General features: G+C 43.6%; 2 protein-coding genes across 9 annotated transcripts in view; one reads left to right on the top strand and one right to left on the bottom strand.

Moving 5' to 3' along the window:
• Positions 1-17,012, bottom strand: part of LOC149350495 (uncharacterized) — a 30,182-nt gene extending 13,170 nt beyond the window's left edge. The window contains exons 1-6 of one of the 5 annotated variants that reach the window (XM_089579534.1): positions 16,993-17,012; positions 8,868-9,245; positions 6,938-7,213; positions 5,687-5,830; positions 4,664-5,590; positions 858-1,124 (exon numbers count right to left, since the gene is read on the bottom strand). In XM_089579534.1, coding sequence (XP_089435660.1) covers positions 858-1,124; positions 4,664-5,590; positions 5,687-5,830; positions 6,938-7,213; positions 8,868-9,161 — 1,908 coding nt within the window. In that variant the 5' untranslated portion in view covers positions 9,162-9,245; positions 16,993-17,012. Of the gene's footprint in view, positions 1-857; positions 1,125-4,663; positions 5,591-5,686; positions 5,831-6,937; positions 7,214-8,867; positions 9,246-15,629; positions 15,874-16,066; positions 16,212-16,341; positions 16,475-16,992 lie in introns of those variants that run through there. The other 4 variants (XM_089579531.1, XM_089579532.1, XM_089579533.1 and 1 more) reach the window with 4 other exon arrangements.
• A 269-nt stretch (positions 17,013-17,281) lies between these two features.
• LOC149350494 (bromodomain-containing protein 7-like) overlaps positions 17,282-18,930 on the top strand; it is a 96,941-nt gene continuing 95,292 nt past the window's right edge. For 3 of the 4 annotated variants that reach the window (XM_089579524.1, XM_089579523.1, XM_089579526.1), the window contains exon 1: positions 17,282-17,460. In XM_089579524.1, coding sequence (XP_089435650.1) covers positions 17,400-17,460 — 61 coding nt within the window. In that variant the 5' untranslated portion in view covers positions 17,282-17,399. Of the gene's footprint in view, positions 17,529-18,930 lie in introns of all 4 variants that reach the window. The other variant, XM_089579525.1, reaches the window with a different exon arrangement.

The raw sequence follows: 18,930 nt of genomic DNA, 5'->3' as shown, positions 1-18,930 counted from the left end.
TTTTCAACCCAACAACTCTTGTCAATTGGAGGATATGTGAAAAGGAGGAAGAGAAGGATGTATCCCAGTGAGTTCTCCAAGCCTACTGTGCATAAAGTAAAAAAAAGTTTACTATAATGTGTGGCACATTGATGATTAAATTGAAGATACAAACTACGATGTGGGGGACCATGCAAGAGTCTGTCACATGTCCTAGGGCAAAAAATTACAAGCTACCTTATATGCATGCTTTGTTGCAAGGCATGGTTGCCAAATGGTGCTGCTCAATGTTCTTTAACCTGCAAACCTGGTAACAGTACTTGCACTGGTTGATTAACCAGCAATATAAAAAAAAAACCAGGCCAAGACATGGATGTTGAGGTTTTCTGCTTCTGAACAAATTACTTTCTGAAAAAAATATGAGAAAGGCTTTGGCCAGACAAGCTCCATCAACTGCACGATCTCTTGTGTATTTACCTCAACTGTTGTAATGTTATAATTACACTGTTGTACATGTCACTGTGCTAAGATGTTCATGTATCAACAATCATTTCTTGCTTATGACGAGTGTAGCTTGTCGTGTATCTTGTGGCACTCTGTGCCCAGTTTACAGCTAGTAGGGCTAATCCAATTCAGTTTTTTGTGCAACCGGTGAATGGTGGCACAAGTACTGAAGACGATTTTCATGCAAATTTCATTTAAAACAAAATGACTTTTAGGGGGTTAATATCTGCACTAAAGTTGGTGACCTTTAAGCTACATAGTCTTTAGTTAAAAAAAAAAGAAAGAAGAGTAGTGTAAATGCCTCCTTTGAGAGTATTTGAAAAAAGTCAAGCATGTGTTTTAATGTGATAAAACCTGCACGTGTTGCCCCTTACCTTATGCCGAAACGCCTTGGAGCACTCGGGACATTCGTGTGTCTTCTCCTTAGGTATGGGGGGCACGTAGTTAGGATCATGATAAAGATTCTTGTGCCTCTTCAGCAATTGCTTCTGGCGGAAAGCCTGGTCACATTCATCACAACGGAATGGCTTCTGGTCCGTATGGATAAGCATGTGCGACTCAAGATGACGTTGTGAGATGGACGCGTATGGACACAGGTCACACTTGAAGCACTTCTCTCCTTCATGGCTTTTTACATGCACCTGGACACGAAAACAGATTACCACTGCTACCACAACACAACATCACCTGCACATTTTTTTTTGCCACTCTAATGACTCCTGCCACACTGGAAGATTTCATGATTAATGTCATTTCGTACATTCAGTGTCAGTTGGCCTGTACTGCTGCTGCTACATGGTAAAAATTGTAAAATGTAAACAGTATGTGCAAAGTGTTTGGAACATGAAGTTGTTAGCATACAGCATGGATTTTTGTTACATTACTTTAAAAGTGACAATCAAATTTTTACACTATCTATCCGACACATGTCATAAGAATGACTGAGGTCAAGCACAAATCTGACAATTGCAAACAAACAATGAAGCAGGTATAGTTGAGCTCGAATATTATTGCTACTAGTGGCTCTTTATTAACAAAATAACAAAGAAAGGAAAAGATGTCGCTAGCCGTGGCATCTGCTATTGAAACCTGAAGCACCTGAGCTGCAGCGAGCCTGAGAAAAAGGACAGGTAGAGGACAGCGAAAGGAAGGATAGGGGTAGGGCGGCAGTGTACACTGTATACAAATAAAAATATACAAAATACATGCGGGTTGTGGCGCCGCGCTCGGCTGCCAAGAGTTTTCATTCAGCAAGCGGGCGTGCAAATTGCTTGGTGGGGGGAGTGGCCGATCGCAGCCTTCGCGATGGCGGTTAATGCCGAGTTAGGGATGAGCGTTTACGAAGTTAAACACACTGTTCAACAGGTGTAGCTACAGCCATTGTGAGTAAGCTGAATATCAGCAAGTGCAGATATCGAGTAATAGATCGTCATGACAGCCACCAATCCATGATAGCTACAATTAAAAGGTTTATTATAAAATGTTAAAGAAACAGTGCCTTTTGCCTTGAAGGTGATACATTAGCAGTGCACAATGTTTCCATTACTGATAAAGGGTGAAGCATATGCATTAGAATTAACTGAAAGGTGACCTCAATCAAGTCTAATGACAATAAATGTTCTCATGTAGCAGCCAACTACTGCCACATGCACACAAGAAACGACAGTAAATGCTTAATGCCTCAAGTTCGTTAACGCCTTTGTTTTCAGAGTTGGTGCTACACCTCCAGATTTAATGTCATTATATGTACCGTCTTTGCCAAAAGTAACCGAGCAGCCAGCAAATGAAGCGGGCTTGCAGCCGAGCGACGGCGCTGGCCGCTGCTCCCCGGCTGCGAGTATAAAGTGGCTGACGTAAGCCTGTGCCCTCTCTCAGTATGACAGCACTCCGAAGGCGGGAAACTGTTCGCCGTACGTACTACCTGCTGATTTCTTATCCAAGGAAGGAGGGCGAGAGCACAGGCTTAAGTCACCCAGTTTACACTCGCAGCCAGGGAGCAGCGGCCAGCGCCGTGGACTGCAGCGACGCTGCTAGGCTGCGAGCCCGTTCCCGCTGCCATCACAGCTGCTCGGTTACTTTTGGCAAAGACAGTACGTCACAATGCCGATAATGCCTTCAACCCAGTGAAAAATTTTACAATTACAAACGATGCTCATAAGCACAAAAGTTTGCCAATGTCCTGCAGATCTAATATTAACTCTTTCCATACCATGGAGAAAACGACCATTTTCTGAAGGTTTTATATTTTTTCTCTGTAAAGACTATGGCATTACATATTTATTGCAATACCCAGAAACAGAGCTGAATAAAGGTACTTTCTATTCATATAAGTTTAAACAACAAATTACATGTTGCAACAACATTTTTTTTTACTAAAAACATGATTTTAGGAAAAAATTCAACCAAACTTGCAAAGACACGCTTGTAGTATTTAAAAAGAAAAAAATGTCAATAATTTTCTGAAATATGCAAAATGTTTGTTACTCTATTGGCCACTATCTGCAAATAAAAAAAATCATTTCTATCTTGAATAATATTCTTGCTACAAAACAATAACTGGAAACCCTGTAGCTGTGCATCGGAGCGCGGCCACCTGTGTTTCAGGCTGGTTTCCATCATCACCGATGTGAAAATTGATTCATCTTCAGCACCTTGCAACATTTTCAGGCTCGTTGGTGCACAGGACGTCGATTAAATCACTTGCAGACGAAATGGAGTCCTGAGATTTGCAATGTTTAAGAGCGCATGGCACGCATGTGGAGGCTGCCAAGCGACTTTGATGGTACCGCATCTTCGCAGCACATTCAAAAAATGCCGTTTGCCGTTTTGTAGGGGCAAAAAAAAACTATATTGGAAACAAAACTTCAGTTTTCCGGCTACAAGCCAGATGCGCATCGTGCCTGTAAGCAAAGCGAAGGCTCCGAAGTCGAGCGGTGAAGGAGTCATCTGTGGGCAACATGGCGGGCAATGAGCGCAGGTCCGCGTCTTCATTTCTTTGCAGCGCCCCCTCGCGGGACAAAAGAAAACTAGATGGGAAACAAAACTTTGGTTCCTGGCCTACAAACTATATTTGCAGCGTGGTCATTAGCAAGGCAGAAGGTTCTGAAATCGGGGCATGAAATGATCGTTAGCGGGCTAACGATGCTCAATGGGCACGGTAGGGAAAGAGTTAAAATTAAGTCGCAGAAACTGGCACTGTTCTTGGTTGACAAGCCGGAAAAGTTGCATAAAATTGTGCGTCAGCACACAAGTCAAGAGTATCTGTCAGAATTTCCGCTAAAAAATGGTGTCATTTGGATCGAAAATGCAGAAGAGGTGTGCCTGATCTCACTGAAAGTTATGAATAAACCATTTGCTATTAGATCAGAACTTGTTACTAATAAAGTTGCAAGCTTTTTTGTGTGTGGAATGGGGACAAGAGCATGTATTTTATTTCCAGGGTGAATGAGTTGTAATGGACTCAGTATGTTGCAAATGGCAATAAAGCTAATTTTATTTAATTTTCATGTTTGGCATCATGCAAATGCCATTAAAACTTAAGGTAGTAAGCAATTACTGGCAATAAATCAGTTCGTGTGGCATGGGTATAATTTGGTGAAAATAGCATCAATTCTTCCAGTGTGCCATAGGTACAAGTGAAGACACAGCTGGTACTGGAAAATTGTCTCGGGTCAAGTACTAAAGAATAAACAGCAAAAAAGAACATCCAAAAATAACTGCTCTACAGCAGAATAACAAATACCAAAAGAGCCCAACTATATAGAAAGCAAAAGAATGCCGGTTACTTCAAGCTAAAAGCAGTGAACTACAATGAATGGCAAACTAGAAGGGATGCTCCTGCAGTAAAGCTCGGAAGAATACCCATGAGAGTGAATAATAGTAACTACTGTAAGAGAAAACGACAGTATCAGAAAGGTTAGCCTTGCATCATGTTTCCTTCTCACCGGTGCTTTTTTTTTGTGCCAGGCTACATGCATACTTGCAATAAAAATCAACAAAATGGATTTAATTACAAATAGGAAGTGCCGCTAAACCAAAAAGGAAGCATACGTGTTATATACTCCTAGCAGCACTATACATTTGAAGATAGCAGGATGGCGAGAGCAACCATATGCAAAGGGCCCCACTTTCTGAAGTGATAAGACATGACAAGATAACAGAAAATGGGCTGTTGGCATACCTTGTAGGTGTAGCGGTCGGGGAAAGATTTTCCACATCGCTTGCATTTCAGGGGCTTGTCACTGGTATGTAGTTTTTGGACATGGATTCGGAGGTCTGTCTTGCGGCCACAAGTAGTTGGGCACAGCTCGCACTGGAAGATGGGTTTGTTACCAGAGTGAATGAGCTTGTGCGCTTTTAAGCTGTTTGACTGGGTGAAACGAGCATGGCACACATCGCACTCGTACGGCTTCTCCCCCGTATGGATCCGCAGATGCCGCTTGAGCTTGTAGGTGTCAGGCGAGGCATACGTGCAGTGTGGGCACTGGTATGGCCGTTCACCCGTGTGACAACGCATGTGACGCTTTAGTTTGCTCAGTTCCACTGAGGCATAATCACATTCTGTGCATCGATGTGGCTTTTCATGGGTGTGCCGGTAACGTACATGGCGCACCAATTCTCCAGAAGTAGTGAATGCCGCATCACACTCCTTGCACTGGTGTGGGCGTGTGCCCGTGTGCGTGTTGACATGGTTTTGCAATGAAGCCAAGGTCTTGAAGCCACGCTCACAGACCGAGCACTTGTGAGGCCGCTCTTCTGAATGGCTCTTCATATGGCGAGAAAGTAAGTATCGCTTTGGACTTGTGTAGTTGCAGTAGTTGCACATGTGCGCCTGAGTGACAGTCTGGCTTTTCTTTGGTGCAATCTTGATGGTGCGCATCTTGGCAACAGGTTCGGGTGCAGAGGCCTCCTCGGCCACAACCTCAGCACCGGCCTTGTCGCCACCCTCGTGGAAGTCATAGACCGACATGTCCATGTCAGCTTTGCCCAGATCTTCTTTGCCCTCATCTGGCTGGGACACGATAAGCACGTAGCTCACCTCTCCAGGGTTTGTGTCCGATGGCACAATGGTCACGGTTTGGTAAGAGTTGCCTGTGTTCAGGATCACCTGTGCCAAAAACACAGCTTTTCTAATTAGCTGCACAAGCAACGCATCTAAGTGAAGCAGCACACACTCCAGCCAAGGCCGTCTCCTATGCCTCACCTGCTGCTCATCAGTTCCATCGTGAGATGTGCCAGGCTGCATGGCAACAAATGTAGGCTGCTCTGACGGTTGTACCGCATCTCCAGCAGACCTGCCCTGTTGCTCGACAGCTTTGAGAAGTTCCTCAGTGCTCTCATGCTGCACCTGCAATGATAAACCACAAAGCAATTAATTTGCTTTGGGGACAAAACCAAAAAGAAACAATAGCCTTCAAATCAAGGAACCAAGAAATGTTATTTAATTCTGTTGTAATACATAAATTTTAAACATCAAGTACAGTAAAACTTCGATAATTACATACTGTAGGCTTACAGAAAGCCCCCATTATTTAAAAAATTTTAAGCCCCAAAATGTACCACACAAATTTTACCAGACATTTAAATCGTCTGATCTGCCTTTGACCGGATGGATCTTGGTGTAATGCTTAGTCCACATGTTGACAACTGCAAACGATATTTCTAGTTTGTTTGCCAATGCACTCCCACGCCTTGTGAATTCACCGACTGTTTTGGCTTTGCTAAATTATCCTTTCTCACCTCCTTTTCCACACCGAGTTGCAATGCAAATAATGTAGAGCACACAGCACTTTTGTTAGCTTTCTTTTGAAAATGGGTGAGTGTGTGTGGGGGGAGTGGGAAGGGGGGGGGGGGGGGGGGGGGTAAGCTTTGAGGGACACGCAGTTATTCTATGGAAAAATACCACAGTACTTAACTGTAACTCTGCGCCCAAAGGTAAACCTAAAGATGTGCCTATTTAGGAAGTTAGGCAGAGCCAGCACGTTTGAATATGCAGAACTTCAAACAACACATCCTTCATCAAACCTGGTGCTGCACGCGCTGTCATGCAGAACTGTGATAATCCTAAGCAGCATGTGTCTGTACAAAGCACAGCGACATCACCCCAGCCAATGCTCAATGCCATTTGAATGCCAACACACTTGGCAGGTTCCAGAGAGCCTCAACCACTCTGGCACTGATTTAGAGCTAGTTTAAATGTCTATAGAATATGCTTGCACACCTCTAAACATAACCCAATGACAGGAAACGCTCTCCGCTGCTTGCCAGCATTTTTACACTCTGATCTTGTTAGTACATGCGAGAGTGGTGAGCAAGGCTGGATACACCGGGTTGGCAGCGCCACACCAGCTGAAAAATCTTTTTTTTTTTTAAACACAATGCCTGCACAAATTCCCATTAACTTAAGGATAAGCTTCAATGCTATGAAAAAATGGTGCAAGGTTACTCCACTCACCGGATCCCCTATAGAATCTGGAATGGTGACTGCGATCTCACGTGATTCTGTTCCTTGACCTTTCCCAACAGCAAGAACAATCTGCTGCAGTCCCCCGCTTGTGGTTGTTGTAGCTGGAAAGGCCTTGCCATCAGCAGTTGTGGCATAGCCCTGAATGGCCTCCAGTTGGCCAGGGCCCGCTACTGTAGCAGCGCCCTCTGTAGCCTGTTCACCATCAGTAGTGTAAAAAGTGGCTTGGGCAGGTGTGTAGTAGGCGGTAGTGCCATCAAATTGAGCCTGCGTAAGTAAACAAAATGTAGTATCAGCTCACAGGTCTCCAAAAGAATGACATGAAAAAACTGAACAGCTTGTTTAAATGCTCCTACAGTGCAACTCTGCTGGTTCAGCATCTAATGACCTAATCGCATTGAAAACAATTAACAAGCAGTCATGCTTCTCTACGCAGAAGAAAGCTGATAGCACTTACACTTAAGCTGTTGAATACCACAGTTGGAGAAGAGAGAATTACAAATTGGTAGGTCAGACACACTAATGGTGGTGTTAAAGGCACTGATAGAAATATTGCCACTTGTTGCATAACAAATGTTGTCAACTTTTTAATACTGTCTGCCTCTTTCACCCTGCTTCAATCCCTTCATTCACATCACACTCCACGTGTCCACCCATTGTAAGACTACTACTGCGGCTGTTTCCTTACTACCTATAACCCCTACGCAGACGCATGCACTCTGTGGCTTTTGCAGCGTGAGGACGCTATTGCTCCCAGCTGCGCTATGAATAAAGTGTGAAGTATCACCAGCGCATGCAGGCAATACTGCATAGGCAGCATAGCACAAGCTTTGTGACCATCCCTTCATCACGAGTGATGCCAGCGTCATCCATCACACGAAGTGAACAACGGAGCGACGTCAGCTGCGTACAAGGGGTGGCCACGTAATTGTGTGTGGACCAAGTTATATGTTGGCAACCACTTAAGATGTTCCATATATTCAGTTAACAATGCGAGTCTTGTGCCAACAACGTTTTTTTTTCCCTGCACGTTGCATGCGTGGGCTGAAATGCGAAAATTGGCCCTCGAATCTGGAAAAAAGAAGTGTGGCCCTTACACGCATTTATACGGTAGTATATGCCTTTTTTTTTATTTCAACCCCTAAATTTTCCTTGAATGTCACACGATGTTGCAATTACATGCCCATTAGCTTGGGTTCCTGTACCAATTTCGTACCCTCCAATAATTATTATAAGAGGTTCTGTCAGTATCACACTCTTGCAAACACGTCCAATAAACATTGATGTGTACCACTTGTAAATAAGCAATCTATACAATAGAAATGCACGCTTTGCAACATTACAAGTTTCTCACTGAAAGCTATCACAGTTGTTGCACCTTTGCTACTCCTGGGCGATCTCTATGCACAAGACTGCTAAGCAAACAAACCGGGCTAACCTACAATCGGTGACAGCTTTTCTTGACAGCGAAGGGAAGGCTACAAGGGTGGAGCAATGGAAGCTTCAAGCTGGAGCAACTGGAAGCTTCCTTGTAAACCCGAAGTACTTAGCAAATTTGTTGTAATCAAGAAAACATTTTGTCCTTGAATTTCAATGTTGAAAACTGCCAGCTGTGTTAGAAATATACCTTAAATAACGAATAACCACAATATACAATGTTTTAAGGGAAAACCAATAACTGCAAGTGGGGACTAAGAAGAAAGGGCACATTTCAACTCCGTAGCTTCCACTCCATTGCCAGAAAAAGTTATCCGTGCCAAGCCAGCAGTGGTGGTCAATGCATCAACCAATCAATGCACCATGTTTTTCAGAACCAAACAACGAGCCCTCTACACCAGCCATAGAAGCATAAATGCGACAACTTCACAACATGCACTTACTAAGACCACTAAGACAAGGAAGACAAGTTTGCCAGACATACCTGTGCTGATGTCGCATACTGAAACCCATCAGCAGTCTGGGTCACATAAAAAGTAGTGGTGCCGTCAGCTGTGGTGACTGAAGGCTCTGTTTCAACTGTGTCAGACTCTGCACTTGTTATAGCTGCGTCTCCACCAGAAACGGAAGCTGAAGATGCCCCATCACCTTGTATCTCCTTGTTGAACGACGCCAAGTAATTTTGAATGTCCGAAATGGCCTCAGAGTCACCAGCGCTTGCAGCCTCTGGACCAGAAGAGGCTCCATCGGTTGGTGTGTCTGTCTGAGGGTCTGACATAGTTCACACACTTGAGAATGCTGCTCTCTTTCCAATTCACACGAGCTTGGCAACCCTCAACAAAGGTGCACTCAGGTTACAAATCTGCAAGAACAAAAATGGGAACAACCACTTTCATTGGACATTCAATTGGTTACCACTGCAACAGTTTGGCAATGCATCTCACTCCACTTTTCTCTGCAAGGGTACATGCAGTTAACTAGTTTACACAGAATTTAATGGATGCTGTTAAAGTTCGTCTGCATTGACAAAACCTGCACATCCAACCAACAAATAAGCAATTAGCACGACATATGCCAATGCAATTTACTGGGCTTGACTACGGACATCAAAGTAACATTGTTCATTTATATAGGCTGCAACTACCACGTCAATTTAATGGCCATTACAGCATATACAATGGGTGGAGTTCCGTGGGTGGTGTTTTTTTTAAATGTGATCTGAATGTAGTGTGCACACATCACAAATGTGCAACTTCATCAGGGGCTGCACAGTATTACCACTGCAGTACTTTTGAGTCATGGGTATTTTTCTAAGGTGAAGCTGCTATGTTCCATACACCGATATGAGCAGGTTATATTCCATATTGAACACCCCCAACTATGTTAATCTCAAAAGACAATACACACCTAATTTAAGGCGCCTGTTTCCTTCATTCAAATGATGCATTAGACATTAGAAAAATGGATCACCACGTGGTATTTCTCTATGACCACTAAATAATTTATAACTGAATTTCTTTCAGATGGTGTGATGTGTAGCTAGTGCTTAGGTCATGTGAGACATTAAAAAAAACTGCAGTATAATCGCTGATACGCAGTTTTAATTCACTACAACACTTAAAGGTGCACTGGAGAGGAATCTGAACTCGTCTTTTCACCGCAGGAAATCAATCTACACGTTTCGAGCATTCTTAGAAACTTCGAATTATTCTCTTGTGTGGCCAATTTCCCAAATTTAAATCAGATTAAACGTCCCGGCTCCCGCCTTTATTTGAACTTGCCGCAGACGGTAGGGGGAGTCGACTAAGGCGTGGAGTGCCTTTCAGGCAGTCGCGTGGCGGCTTCGCTTTCGCTTTTATTTTGTTTTTTAAGTTTCCATGAATAAATAGATCCAGTCAGAGGCTACATAGCCGCAAATTAGGTCCACGGAAAGAAAAATATGTGTGGACTCTGCTTTCACCGATCGTTACATATCACTCCGGCGACGGCAGAGCGGCAAGCCTCCATGGGACTGGCTGAAAGGCTGGTTGACTCCTCCTACCGTCCACAGCGAGTTTGAAAAAAAGGCGGGAGCCTGTACGTTTAATCCGATTTAAATTATGGAAATCGGCCGCATAGGACAATAATTCGAAGTTGCGAAGAATGCGCGGAACGTGTGAATCGAGTTCCCGCAGTAAAAAACTCCTCTTCAGTGCACCTTTAAGGCAGCCTGCTTCAATAGCTTAAATGACAAATGACGTACGAACAGCTATATTGCCTTTTTTTTTTTTCATGCGTCACGTGACCTAAACATCAACTACATGTCAGAGCCCTTGTTCAGTTGATGAAACTGAAATAGCATCAAGAAGAAATTCAGTAATAAATTATTTAGCAGTTGTGGGTAAATACCATGGGGTGATCCATGTATACTAATGTCTAACGCGTCATTTGAAAGGAGAAAACATGGAAGCAAAAATTTGGGGTCATACTCCTTTATCAGTCTAGAATACAAAGGCTGTATTGAGCTGAACACTGAGTACATAGCATAGCCGTAAAAAGGCTTGTCTAGAACACTTTGTGGTGTTCTACAGAGCAGTGGAAGCGAGATTTTGAAGTAGGCACCGATTCTCAGACAGAGCTAGTGCTTGAGCACAGCCACATAGCCACAACAGCAACATAGGCACAAGCACCATGCCCCTACCAGAGCAGCTGTGCCAAGATTTTGCACTGTTTGTGCCACAGCACAGCACTCCAATGCTCTGTACAAGCCTGTTCTTGTCTGTACGCACAGCCAAGTCCAAAACTACTTTTTCCTTCTCTCCAGCACCCACGGCTTCTCTGCGACCCAAGTTAAATTAGCAGAAGTAGCAGTGACAGCACCTGTCGCTGTTTGAATGAAAGTGAAGACTCTCTAAACCTAGACTGTGCACACTGAGCCTGGTCCTCTCCTTTTTTTTCAAGCAAGTGATATGACTGTGCAAATGAGTAGTAGTTAAGTAAACAAGCAGGACCTGATCACTACAAACTTAAGAAAGCACGCTATACTTTAATCTAGCAGCAAAATCTACTTTGTTAAAGCTAAAATCTGCGTGTACAAGCATTTTTCAATTCACTATTTCACCTTAAAAGTTCCTTGCATAATTTCACTGAATTTATTTAGCACCTTTTGAACATAAAACTGCACGAGCTACATGGGCATTAAACTGGAAATGTATGCATATTGGAGCCACCATAATTTCAAAATTAAGTGAAATCTGCTTTTATCTGCACATGAGAATGAACCTGTATATAATGTACTGTCAGCTGAAGTTTCTAGTATCAGTTTTCAACTATGTTGAACTAATAGGTATACCAAACAAACCTTAGTGTGCTCCAATGTTAATTACAAGCAGATTCCATTGAAACAGATTATTATTATGGCTGGACCAACTAATGTGATGTAGCTATAGACCTATGATATGCAACACTCGGTTGTGTGCTTTGGAAGATACCTGCCAATACCTACTTCTAACACTGGCAAGTGTTAAGGTATAGCCAGCCAAATCTTTAGCTAGCATGCGCGACGGCCACTTTTTCTGCGCCCCTGCTTTTTACGACCAAGCAAACTTGAGGAAAGCTCAACATAAAGCACTGGTTTGGTGAGCCTGTGCTTAGATTTGACATTTTCACAAGTTTGCTCCGTCATAAGGCGCAGCAGCAAGGAAAAAGCGGCCATCCCGCACGTCAGCGAAAGATTTGGTCGCCTATACAAAGCATCTATACTCTCCCTCCACAGCCCAAAAGCCAGCTGCCACAAAGGTCACGAAAAGGTCTATACTTCATATAAGGTAAAGACTATTTAAAATACGTAAAAACCTTTATCGGTGTGCATAAAAAGTTCATACAAACTAAAGCCACAGTAATAAGGGTATTAACTATTTTTCCTGCAAACTGTGAAATAAAAAGCTAGGCAAGAGTGTTAATGTCCAAAACAAAGGCACAACCACTAAGAAAAGCCAAATTTTTCAGCAGACAAAAGTACTAAGTCTGCCCTGCAGTTACAATGGCAGGTGTTTCCAGTGAGGTGCAAATGACACTGGGTGCATATGGAAAATTTTAATCGCACTTGCGATGACCTATCTGAAAGGAAAGTGCCATTTTTCCTGTCTGAAATACACATCATCCAAATAAAGTACACCTTTTATCTACTACTATATGCCCAGCTGAGTAAAGCCGTTTAGTTAAAATCAAGCTCAGATTAGAAAAAATAATGGATATTAAAAGGCAACAGTGATCATAATACTAATAGCACAATTTAAAATGTTTCTCAACAAGTGTACTGCTGTGACAGACCATGGCCTTTCTCAGTGGCCCTCAAAACAGACCAGCACTCTAGCATAAAACATTCTGTAAATACAGATATTTAAGCTTACAGGTTGTTTCAATGCATAATATCCTCAATTTAATATAAGCCCAGCTTTTCATGTTATCCCACGTCTTAAGCGCAACTTTATACTTAACAGAAGTAATGAAAATAACCTTCACTAATTCATGACTCCAAGAAAATATCAAAACCATCGCTGTTTAAATGTGAAATAGGCTCTTTAAACCTTCAAACAACAGGCTTCTGTTAAGAACTAACACTATAGAAAAGCTACATTAAGGTAACAAAGTGCTTAACAAAGAAATGACAAATACATCGAAGCATTCAAGCTGTGCACTTCCATGTGAGACTTCAAAGATAAAAAAAAACACCGTTCATACAGAAGCAAGTCAGCCGAATAGATATGGCGTAGCTTTAAATAAATGGTTGCAGAGTAAATTACAAGCACATGACACAAGCTTCTTCCCTCAGCCCTCACCAGCAGTTTTGAGCTTTCATGTGCTTGACCTAATAAGTTATGATTAGGAGTTGTTATGGGCCGCTTAGAAGCCATCAATGGCTGAAGCAACACCTTGGAACACGTGACTGGAAGCCGTACAAAACGAACGCAAGTTTTCAAGAGCAAAATGCAACACTTAGCACAGCAAGACCACTGTTCTGCTCAGGCAAGACGACCAAAATGGTGCATCGCCACGCCTCACGTGGCATGTTGATGGCTTGCAATGTCTGCAGTTTCCGCTAGTATGCCGGACAAAGAATAGGGTGGGGCAACCGAAAAGGAAATAAAAATAATAAGCCCAGTATGCCGGACACTGAGGACAGCTCCAATCCCATTTTTGTTTTTAGTAAAAACAGATTCACTGCCTATTTCTGGTTATGGCATTTAAAATGTGTCCCGCCACTAGATTCAAACCTGTGACGTCTAAACAGAAAAGAACTCTGTGGTCAATGCTTTGAAACAAATGGTGGCACAATCTAGCCTCTGGGATCTGCACCCAGAAAACCTTTGACACACCGCAGTTCACTGGCGAAATCGGCCAGCAGTGGCAACACCTGCATTTCATTTTTTGGTCTTCTCCCACTGATAAAAGCTCTATTTTCAGTGAAAGCAGTGTCTGAATGTGGCAGTCTGTAGGCAAAATTTGTCCTCGTGTCCCTTTAAGCGCCAAGGCCCACCACTTTCAATGGCATTATAAGGGGTATTCACGTGACGTCATGGGCACCATTCTAATGCACAGGGCGTAGCTTCAGTAGTGCAGGCCAATGCAAGAGGTGAAAATCCCTTCAGACATCCCGAAAGAAAGCCTTTCGCAGCGCTCCACAGACAACAGAATAGTGGCCACTGTGAAGTCGGTGAATGCTCTCCCTATATTGCAAGTATGAAAGTTTCTGCTTTACTAGTGCACATCTTCCAGATCATTACTTTGTGCTAAAGCATGTTTTTCTCATGATGGCCACACTTGAACACAACCTTGTCAAAACAAGAAGCCATACTAAAGCAGATTGTTGAACTGGCAAGGAGACAGCAAAGAAATAGACTAGCATTAAGTCTGATTTTTAAAATTATTGAGTGCTTATAAACTACAAAACATACACATTGTCTCCGTTCTGAGAACATATCTGTATGACCATAGACGAGACTTCCCAAGAGCCTTCACTTTTTTTTGATGAAACTGTACCTAAGCCAGGTGGCCAGTATATCTTAATGCATTTTCATGTAGCTGAAATCATTAAAACTCATTTTCGACGTTTCACATTTGCATTTTTAAGTATGACGGTGATGATGTAGAGGTGGTGCAAGGCAACCAGAACTTCTCAGTGGAAACCTAGGTCATTTGCTGCCCCTCAGTGAGCTCTCAACTAGATGCGGTTTCTACAAGTGGCATGGTCCATTGCATAGCTGGCGGTGTACGCTTTTGATGAGTTACAAAATTACAAAGTGCGGACATAAATGTGTATAGCTCACATCCTGCATTTTTTCACAAGCTCCAAGTTCAGTATAACCTTCCAGACAGTTACCTGACGATCAACAGGCTACAAAATGCAGCACATTTCGTTTTTTTTTTTTTTTTTTACAACATGACAGCCTAATGTGTACACTTTAGCGTCAAAACAGATTGAATAAGCTTAATCAACGTCTGAGCTCACTGAAAGCTGCTCTCAGTGCAGTTTCAGTGCAATACCCATTGCACAAAGTGCTACAGTAATGATCGCATGCAAGCTGACCGGTTTTAAACCAGTCCTTACACAGTAACATCAAGACAAGGGAAGTCCCTAGTGATTCTCGCCACAAGGAAGTGTCGCACATTCTCAAAGCCGTATCAGTAGCCGGCGTACGTCACGAGTGCCTGTCATGTGAATACCTCTAGTACCAGCCAACTAGCCCCACAAAAACTACTTTCACGTGCACCACGGGTCATCACAGGCGCCGCAAAATGAACCCAGCAAACGCACGTGGAACTTGCACGACCCTCGTCACAAGCCAGTTAAGTGGCTTTAGCTGTTCGTACCCTGAACAGCGAATAGGTGAAAAGGGGCTATACATCGCGGTTACACGCATCCACGGGATCTGCATGAACACCGCCGCACGAGTGTACCCCCGACCACTGCTTAACCCAAGCCAGTTTACGCATGAGCATCACAGTACAACGTTTATAGCATAGGCGCTCCAAGCCCAACGAACAAACCACAACGCCCGCTCGAGGCAGAACGGACGTTGTAGGCAAGACGTTCACAAGCTCTATTGCATTAGCCCAGGAGAAGAAACTTGATTTCTCTTCGCGCGCATCGCAAGCGCCTGACGCATAGCGAAGCACATTGCAGCACCGGGCTACGCCAAAGTAGGCAAAAGAAACCGAGAGGAACGCGCACAAGATTCAAGGCATGGTCCAATACGGTGCGCACCCACAAATACTCGGGCTGCGGGAAGGCAGTAGCCTCGGGGCCGAGCAGCAGGCACAGCCGGCGGCCGACCTTGGTGCCGCCAGAATGCCCGCCTGGAAGCCATATTTGAACCGAAGCAAACATGGCCCCATGGCGACTCCCTCCCTGGCCGACATCGCACGTAGCCACCATATACTACGTGCCGGTCAAATGGCAAGCGCAACTATGCACGACCAATGCGAAACATCGCCCAGGGATGGAAGTAGCCCGCGACATGAAGACCCTAGTGATAAACTAGGGAACCAAGATGTCCTAAGCGCCATCTGCATGCCCGATGAGCGCCACCAGTGGGAAAAAGCATCGAGCTCTTTGCAGCAGCGAGGAGCCGCCGGTCAGCCCCCGCCAAGAGATCTCTGCCTCACCATGGTTGTGTTAATAACATCGGACGACCAGCATACCTTCTCGGCGGCTCCCCGCGTTCGTGCGACCACGCCGAGAACCAGGAATACGTCCTAAGCGCCTCTGCCGCGGAAACCGTTTCGATGGTCACAGCGTTTAGGCTTAGGGCAGGCACGGATTTTCGGCGCCGATATTCCTCTCAGTTCGCAGTGGTGGATATCGTGACCCCTACAGTTCATTTTTGTGACTGGTCGTGCCCATCTAGCGCTCACGAAAAGCTCTGCAAAGCGGTCAGTTTTTCAGATTCCGTGAAAAATAAAACACGAAAACTTACTGGGAGATATCATAGTCCAACACTGGAGGGCGTTGTTACAGTTTCCATAATGGCGGTTTGACTCGGCGAGAAACGCTGCCGTGCCGTCCGCATGACGACTGACGTCAACATCCGGGATACAGTGCGTGAAGATAATGGCGAAAGCGCGCAATTTTAAACGCGACACCAGCTTGTGCCAGGGGTGCACGCTCCACCTGTGCGCTGCTATGCAACGAAGTTTAATAATCGAATAATATTAAATATATCAATTAACAATTATCCCTTTATGTACACAAATAAGAAGATAATTCAAAACATATACTGTCTATTAAAGCAGCCTATGTGCGCGGTAAAAATTAGAGCAGTCCTTGCTGCACGGTAGCTGCACTTGTACATATGCACGATCACAACATTCCTTGAAAGCGACTTCATAAAAATGTGATTGTATCACTTCAGAAAATTATAACTGTTGACGACAAATGCCTTCTAATTTTGAAGAACTGAACATTTTTGACTTCGATACTGGTAACGACAATGTGAAGCATGACAAGCATTCGTAAGCAACTTTAACAAAGCCTGCAGCAGACGCTGACATTTTGACCATTACACTTACTGTTTTGCGTCCAAATACAAAGACATGAGAAGGCAACGCAGTTACTAGATTAAACTTACTGTTATTCCTTCATGAAACTAACGGTCGTGCACAAGGCTTCGGCTGCTCTGACTGCTTTTTGGCGGCTTTGGCGTTCACCGCTTCACGGCGCTTCACATGTTAAAAGCAACTAATTAACTCGCTGTCATAGATAATTGACACAGTGGCACAGTTTGCGGTTTTTATTTTGTTACTACAACTAACGGCAGTACACATTAAAGTGTACATTTACGAAAGATTATGGATACGACACTGTGGCTGAAAATTATTACGCAAGGTTGTAACTCTATAGTTATTTTGTTCGCTAAAAGAGGGCGCAAGATACCTAACGACGCACAACGCCGCTACCATAACGCCGCTGCTGTGAATTTGTTGCAACCATTGGCGTAACGGAAATCAGTCAGCGCGAGGCACGTGTAGATAAATAATGGGCAGTAAAAAACATAAGAAGCATCACAAGTCCGAAAAGAAAGAAGCAAAAGAAGAAGGTAATTGTGCCGTGTCCATCCATTGTACATTTTGTTTAATGATATCGGTGGAATGGTCTGTGTGAAAGGTATTTGCGCCTGCTTATTGACATATCTTTAGGAAAGCTTTTCTTTTCGGAATTGCGCAATATTTACAAATTATCTAGGGGCTTATTTTGTCGGTTCAGTTATTAGTTCTGTACTGTTAATCCTTTACAACTAAAGCGTGAGCTTATTCACAGACAGGTTGTAATATATTGAATGGTAACTAAGCCTAGAAGTCTGACATAGCCGCTTATCTAATTTAACAGCTGTGTTTCAGCACACATTTTCAAAATGCAATGCTATTAGCATTTAACCATGCGTATACCGCATGATATCCGTCTGCTTGGAGGCTGACGCATTGGCTGCTGGCGCCGAATGTCGAGCAAGTCCACTTTGTTTACACCTTGACTTAGGCGATATTTCCGTTTCTGAGCTAATCCTCTGTCGAAAACTGGTGGAAGCTACAAACGAAGTCTTTTTATCTCACCCCTGAAACTGGTTAACGAACCTGTGTCTAGTGACGGTTGCAACGAGTTGAGAGCTCTTAAGGAAATGCCTAGATTCAACTAAATTACTACATAGGCTAGTACCTGTAGTACATAGGGGCTAGTAGCGTTACGCGAAGTAATGTTTATAATTGTGTGAACGAAAAAAATTACAAACATGCATCAATGGCACTTTATAGGGACTTGTTAGTGGTGCGCCTTTTTAGTTTGTTCCTTCGTTATTGCGTTACGAACCTACATCATGTTGAAAGATCTGAAAAAGTCTAAACCAGGCTCGCAGGACTTCGTGTGTCCTTAAACACTGTGACTTGATACTGGCAGCGTCAATTTTTCTGTGCACTTCTGCTCTTTCAGAGTAAGGTAGCATGTGGAAAAGTGAAAATTGATGCACTAGCTCAAAAGTATTGAAGTTATGCAGAATAAATCTTCATAAGTTCTCAGCACAGACCCTTGTGATGAATTTTCTTGCACATTTTTGCTTCTATAGCAAGGTCCCAGGTGTGCCTGGCTGATAAGCATTCTTGAAAAGGAAATTGCTATAAAAGATAGAACTGGCACATATAACAATACCACCACTTTTGCATGATGTATGTTGGGTGATAAACACCCCTTCTTTTTACATGGGGGTTGTGTTGCAGTGTCTGTTTTATGTGCTATTACATTTCAAAATGTATTTGGTGTAATGAATCAGCGATAGCAAGCACCATATCATCAGCATCAGCCTGACTATGCCCACTGCAGGGCAAAGGCCTCTCTCATGTCTCTCCAAATAACCCTGTCCTTTGCCAGTTGCGGCCACCGCATTCCCGCAAACTTCTTAATCTCATCCGCCCACCTAACTTTCTGCCGCCCCCTGCTATGCTTGCGTTCTCTTGGAATCCACTGCGTTACCCTTAAGGACCAGCGGTTATCTTGCCTTTGCATTGCATGCCCTGCCCAA

This window comes from Amblyomma mixtum, chromosome 3, assembly GCF_055824585.1.
Source record: "Amblyomma mixtum isolate Tamu chromosome 3, ASM5582458v1, whole genome shotgun sequence".
NCBI lineage: Eukaryota > Metazoa > Arthropoda > Arachnida > Ixodida > Ixodidae > Amblyomma > Amblyomma mixtum.
Note: the sequence above shows the minus strand (reverse complement) of the source record. Positions and strands in the feature narration are given on the sequence as shown.